General features: G+C 34.4%; 1 protein-coding gene across 1 annotated transcript in view; it reads right to left on the bottom strand.

Annotated features, from left to right (window-relative positions):
- Positions 1-6,619, bottom strand: part of LOC130584614 (dystrophin) — a gene marked incomplete at its 5' end in the record, with an annotated part of 165,056 nt that overhangs the window by 73,515 nt on the left and 84,922 nt on the right. Inside the window, 2 exons of the mRNA XM_057384700.1 lie at positions 788-958; positions 4,202-4,357. Of these exons, the coding sequence (XP_057240683.1) occupies positions 788-958; positions 4,202-4,357 (327 nt within the window). The remainder of the gene's footprint in view (positions 1-787; positions 959-4,201; positions 4,358-6,619) is intronic.

Genomic DNA, 6,619 nt, shown 5'->3' with positions numbered 1-6,619 from the left:
CTGGCTGCACACAGTTATTCAAAATTTTGAAGCTTTGGGTCATGTTGAGCATAGTGTGCTCTAAAATGCAGATTTTGGTATGTGCAAATAATGATGAGTTGGTTTGTCTATGTCCTCATAGACTGGATTTTAATTACAAGTGCAGAATATAAAATAGATTAGCTAGTGTTGAGTGGTACAAGGTTTATCATCACACAGAAATACTCCTTTTATACAGACCTCCTGCATTCCTCACTTTCTGTAAGATGTTTATGTAAACTGTGATTTTGAGAAAAGTTTTCATTTAGGTTTGGAGTTTTAACCTAAAATATGAGTTCAAGGTGAAGTCTAATGGAAGTAGGAAGAATGAGCTACAAATCTAAGAGTAAGAAAACAAATATCCTGGCTGCTACCTGAAAATTTAGAATATACAGAGCTCTGGCATCTTTAGTCTTTTGTCTATTATTTAATACCTTTCTAATAATGAGTAGAATGGGGTGGGAAAGGAATCTCTACTTACACAGATACTGGGTAGATGATTTATAGTACTCTAAAAAATTAAATTCTAACTTTAAATTCACCTCAGTGAAGATTATTGCAAAGTGAACGTGAATTGTGCTATTGATATCAGCAATGTTCGGGTAACTTTTCTGAGTGCTAATGCTAAGGTGAGATAAGCCCACAGCATTTACAAAACCCCACTAATTAAAATGCCAGTATTTTAAAATCCTTTTTCTTTATCACAAAGGAATTTTTTTTTTATTTTTTCTTTTTCTGTAATATACACGTTTGTGTGTTACATGGTTACCTTGCCCCAGGCAATTTCAGCATCCAAATTGCTGGGCATCCCCTGTGCCGCGGATCTCTTTGTCAGTTCTGCGTCTGTTGCTGCCAACCACTCTGTCAGAGAATTAATCTCCTTCCGCAGTTTCCGGGACAGTTTCAAGCATTTCTCTAACTCTTGCTTTTTTTCTGTCACCTGCAGAAAGAAAGATTCTGGTTACTAAGCCTTCAGTGAAAACAGGCCCCTTGATGTTTTATGTAACATTTTCTTCAGGCCACTTTTCTACAAAAACTAAACTTGTGATTCCACAGGTGAAGTTKCACTTCTAATTCACTTGTTTCTTGATTTGTTCTCTCAGTATCAGTGATTTTGCTGCTATAATGCAAACACCCACAAGAAAATTATGTGCATAAAGACCCATTGAGTTTGAGCTAGCAGCCAACCTCTGAAAACTTCCTCCTCTGTTTTGAAGCTACCCATTGAGTTTGAGCTATCAGCCAACCTCTGAAAACCTCCTCCTCTGTTTTGAAGCTGTGCACAGTAAATTAATTTGGAACAATTGAATAAACAGGCTTTCCTCGAGGAGCAAACCAGATGTCAAAACCCTTCAAAGAGTATATTTTAGTGTAGGAAGCCATACAAGGACAGAGATTCCTCAAGGTTTTTTTTCCATATAGCTAAGCTACCTGGAAGAAAAAGTCAAAGAAACTCTAAAATCCTGAAACATAAAAAGTTACTGAATAATGTCAAAATAAGGCAGTTAACTTCAAGGTTKTAGTTTTCTGAATGTTTTGGATGTGAAGTGCTAGGGATGACCCCTGATTTAGCTGTAGCTCTTTTAAACTTATCACATGGTACCTGGAAGGAAGGCTGAGTATTTATATTGTCTTGACTGTATTACACTGCATTTTGAAAGAACAGGGCAAACAAAATCTTTCCTGCAAGCTCCCGAGACTCTTCAGGAAGAAAAAGAAAAGGTTTTACTTAATTAGTAGGGAAAGGAAAATAGTAAATTAAGACATCTTAGATGGGAAACTACACAATAGACATTAGGCAAATAGTAGCAGAAAATACAAATTAATAACTCATGATGAAGTTCGAAAAAACCCAATCAGAGAAGAAGGGTTAAAAGTGTCCCATACATCACCAATATTTAAAAGAAATTACTAATTAGCTTGAATGTCAAATAGTAACCTAGTAAGACTCTAGCCACTGATTTGCATTTAAGTATTTTGAAATAGAAAAAAAAATCTTCAGTGGTAGAAAACTGGTATCAGCATCTACTAAAACTACTTTGGACTTTGCCACTGAGAACAAGTAGAGGCACAATGATCAAATTGATTTGTAGATCGACTGCCAAGGAGAATTTGAGGTTTTAAAATGTAATAGGATGTTACAAGGTTAGGTACATGGCTRTTGCTATCCCTGAGCAAGGAGATGAGATTTGCCTAGGGAATAAGCAATAAAGTGTTCCTGATAATTTATTATCACTAGGTAGAGGGTTGCTATTGAAATCTCAGAAAATTTTTCCTTCACTGAATATGCTTTATGTTTTTTCTTGCATGCCAAATTTATTAAAYGAGACCACAGAACTTACAGTCAGGCCAAGAGGTAAATCCCTGGGAAGAACCATAAAATTCAGCTTTTTAGAGCTCCAATAACACATGCAGCCAGGTTTTTCACCTCTTCTGAAGAGTGTGAAAACAATTGTAAATAACATCACTTAGCAGCAACACAAGGCAAAGTGCACTACCCTGAGCCTGATTGCCTGTRTAAGAATTTTAAACACCTTGTGTATTATAAAATAAAGTTCCTGAAACTTGTCAAAACAGGGACAGAATGTATTGCTATATACATCTCTAAAATATTTTTATTATATAAATAATACAACATTCCCATTTACATTGTATATATCCAGAGGTTGCTGATTAATCAGTGCTAGCACTTAAAATGTAAAGATGTRTTTTCTACCAAAAAAATAGGAAACAGTGCCCTCTAAAGGCCTTCTGGGTCAGAAAATATGATCAGGAGTTATTTTGTATATGAGGGGCCTCTTGAAAGAGGCCTATGAAACCACACAAGTGAATCTATGCTTGAAGATTTGTTTTTCCCTCAGACTGTACATTTGARTGCTGACACTTACTATTAATTATAACTACTACTATTTTTCCCTTAAAAAGACTTTGTCTCAATGAAATCAATTAGTGCTGATAATGGCTATCCAATTTATTTCTACATATCTGGGCTTCTGTGACTTTCTCTTAAACTGTTAATTACCATGCTGTGTAAAAGTAAATGTGAGAAATTACATCTAGGGCAACAGAGCTAGGCACAGCACTGCAAATTTTTGAGACACATTAATTTGCAATATGGCTCACTTCAAGYCAGTAATGGCTCCCTAATGGCACATTTTTATCCCTTCATTAGTTAAGAGAGGTTTCYTACAATAATGGCACCTGGTTGCTGTGAAGTTAAACATAATGCAGGAATAAATGCCACAGTTCTTTCCAAAATAATGGAGAGCCAAACACTATCCAATCCCAAATGGCAGCTATCCACATCTAATGAAGCAGACCCCAGTTTTCTTGACACTCAAAAGACTGATGTCTCTTAATACCTTTRCTTTCTAGGAAGAAAGAACTGCTTAATTCAAATTCCCTAATGGGTATTATCTCTGTCAAAAGTAACATAATTCTTATTGTTTTATCATCCTGTAGTCACCAGGGCTTGATTCTCATTATTTGTTAAAACMACAGACTCTCAGTATTACCCTGGGCTCATTTTCCTAGCTATTAAGAATTTATGATTTGAATAATTTATAATTWAAAAAATTAAGAGTTTGCTTCCTGTCCTGTTTTGTACATTTAATGTGTATAAATTTTAGAAATAAACAGACAGGTACTATGTGTCATTCCCAATTTTCAGTCATCCAGTCAYAGCACAAATTCACTCTAATCCTACAGTTTTTAGAAGTTGTTTGGATAGTTCTGATGAGGGCAAGAGGAAGAAAAATGAGTAATGAAGGATGGTTGTTAACTGAATTACTTAAATGAAGTCTTTAGGACAATGCCACAACTCCTCTTCTGAGCCTTGTTAATATTGTTTAGCAGCCTGTCCATCCTACTCTGTTTGGTTGAGTTTTAGGAAAAAAATCTGAATCCTAAAAACAAATGAGCGAGAAAAAAATTACAATGCTAAGAAAGCAAAATTTTAAATTGCAAGAAATGAATTTTTTATTTTCCTGCATGGTTGTTTTTTCCTCAGAGTGATTGAATAGCCATGCTGATGATTGCCTTTGCCTCCTTTGCTTCTGTCCCACTGGGAGAACCTTGAAAGGGACTCTTAGAAATCCCATGTACTTATCACACCAAGATTATTTTTCACTTTACTAGTTAAAAAGAGCACTTTTTAGTTTTGTTTTAAAAACACAGAGCTTACCTTTGCACCCAGTTCATTATACTGCARTTTTAGAGCTGTAAGCCTCTCATCCAGTTCCTTTGGGTTCTCTGTTTGCTGCTTCTGAACAATCTGCCTCCCAGTTTTTATCACTGTTTCCACTTCAGACTTCACCTCACTCAGGTTTTTGTATAATTTCTAATCAAATAGAAATATAAAAGTGAAACACCACCATTAAAAGATGGAAATTAGAAAAGACCACTGAAGATATTCAGAATCCAAATGAAAAAACTCAGAACAGCCCCATCTTTACAGACAGTGACCTCAAAGACATGTCACAAAAAACAGTGTTAGAAATATTATACATAAGAAAGTACACACCATTGCTAATTATTTTAGGCTGTGATAAAGGCTGTTTCCAAACTGACTTAGATAATGCAGAATTTAAAACAGCAAATGTCTTCTGCCAACTCACACAGAATGTTGGATGTATTTGAACTACAAATAGACACTAATTTTAAAATTGGTCATTTTTTTCATACTGCTAAATCTGGAGAYTGGAAGGCTAGAGGATAACATTTAGTGTTATAATGTAAACAAATTTAATTACTTTAAAGACCTACATGAAAAAGTAACAAARTGGGGTTAACCTAAAATATACAATTAACTGTATTTTCCTTCACTGTTTCAATTAATAAGMACAAAATAAGAGGGAAAGGCTGCTCAGTAAGTGATGGTGTACATATAATCTGTAAACAATATGTTTTCTATACATTTCAAATGAGTGATACTAAGAAAAACAAAAGGCTACTTTTTTCCCATATGGAGAAATTTAGAATCATTATCTAAATGTATAACTTGGCAACTCAAGTCATTTAACAGCCACACAAATCTTCAAATAACATTCATGAAAATAATGCAGAAGTTGAATTYATTAATCTTTTTAATCTAAAAATAAATTCTGCCATAGCTTGAAAATGCCACTAAAGCCCAGTGTGAAAACAGACCACACAGAGATAAACATTCTCCATTAATACACAGGTATGTGAAGACTTGCAAATATGATTCTGTTGAGAAGCTTTAGTGTTGTGCTGTTTAGCTTAAGGCTGTGTTCCAGCATTTTGCCATCATGTGTTAGMAAATAAACTTACTGTCTTGTATACTTAGAAAAAAACTGCAAAATAAATTACACTGTACTTTTTGAATTGGTATTTTTTTTTTTAACTTTTCTTTTAGGAGCAGTATCTCCWGCAATGTAACATCTGTGTCTGGACAATAAAGACAAGACATTTTTGAAGCAGAACTGACAACAACAGCAACAACAGCTTGAATTTTCTCCATAATCTAAAGTTAGCTAACGAGACAATTCTTTACATGGTTACTATTTTATTTACTTAAAGGTAGCATATACAGGGTTCAACTGCTTTCTAGTACTTAATATGATATTACATTCTTCATTACTGAAAATCTGTCAACAAATTAAAGAAGCTTTTGGATGATGCATGTTGTCTAAATTCTGATGATATACTACAACTAGATTTTTTAAAAGGATCACTATGAGAATCCTTGTAGTTAAAAATTCTCTAAATTTTTAGAGAAAAAATTCTCTAATTTTTTACTCACTGTAAGTCTTCCACAAAATGCACCAGGGCTGAAAAAGCCAGCTGCCAAGTGAAGACACTTTAATTCAGTACAGAGTTTCTAATTAATGCGCCATTCTAATAAGAAAATGAATTTAAGAGCAATTTCATTTAAGAAAAACCCAAGATGTAAAGCAGTGACAATGACTTGTCCCCATGCTTTTTTAAAAATTTAAATTCTTTCTACATTTACATCTGAAAGAGTTTGGGAGGGAAAGATCTTCAGGCTTGTCATTGTCTGAGGATAAAAAAAAAAACAAAACAACAAAACCACAAAAGCACCAAAACAAGAAAGAAACCAAGAAACAAAAATACAGCTGAACAAAAAAAAAAATGAGAAACCAGCTGACTTTTGCTGTTTCAATCTCCATTTTATTATAATCAAGAACACAGCATTTAGCTTGACTTCCCTTCAAGAGTAAAGGGGAATTATAAAGGATTATAGTCATATTAAAGGGATATGTACAGATGTTCCTCATATTCTTTAGGACATATTCAGGTCATCTTTTGCTGTTGAACTAAAAGAAAGTCATAGCATGCCATCTCATGGAAGTTTTAATCTATGGTTTGAAATTCTGTGTTGTGTTTCCTGGCTAGAATAGACTGGTGCCCTGTTAACACCCCTTTTGCTTACATCACAGAGTTCCATGACTATAGAATATTGTGGAAAACAGAGCCAATCCAGGGAGGGAAATTCATATGCAAGACAGGAAGTGGGAATTAGAAAGGGATCCTAACTGATACTCTCACACACTGAAAGGGCATAGCTATAGTTTTTAAGGAGGCATTCGTTGTTTTTTCTGGGGTTTTTGTTTGTTTG

The sequence above is a fragment of the Malurus melanocephalus genome, unplaced genomic scaffold, assembly GCF_030028575.1.
Source record: "Malurus melanocephalus ecotype Western Australia unplaced genomic scaffold, MMel_1.1 scaffold_737, whole genome shotgun sequence".
Taxonomy (NCBI): Eukaryota; Metazoa; Chordata; class Aves; order Passeriformes; family Maluridae; genus Malurus; species Malurus melanocephalus.
This window is presented reverse-complemented; position numbering and strand designations above follow the sequence as displayed.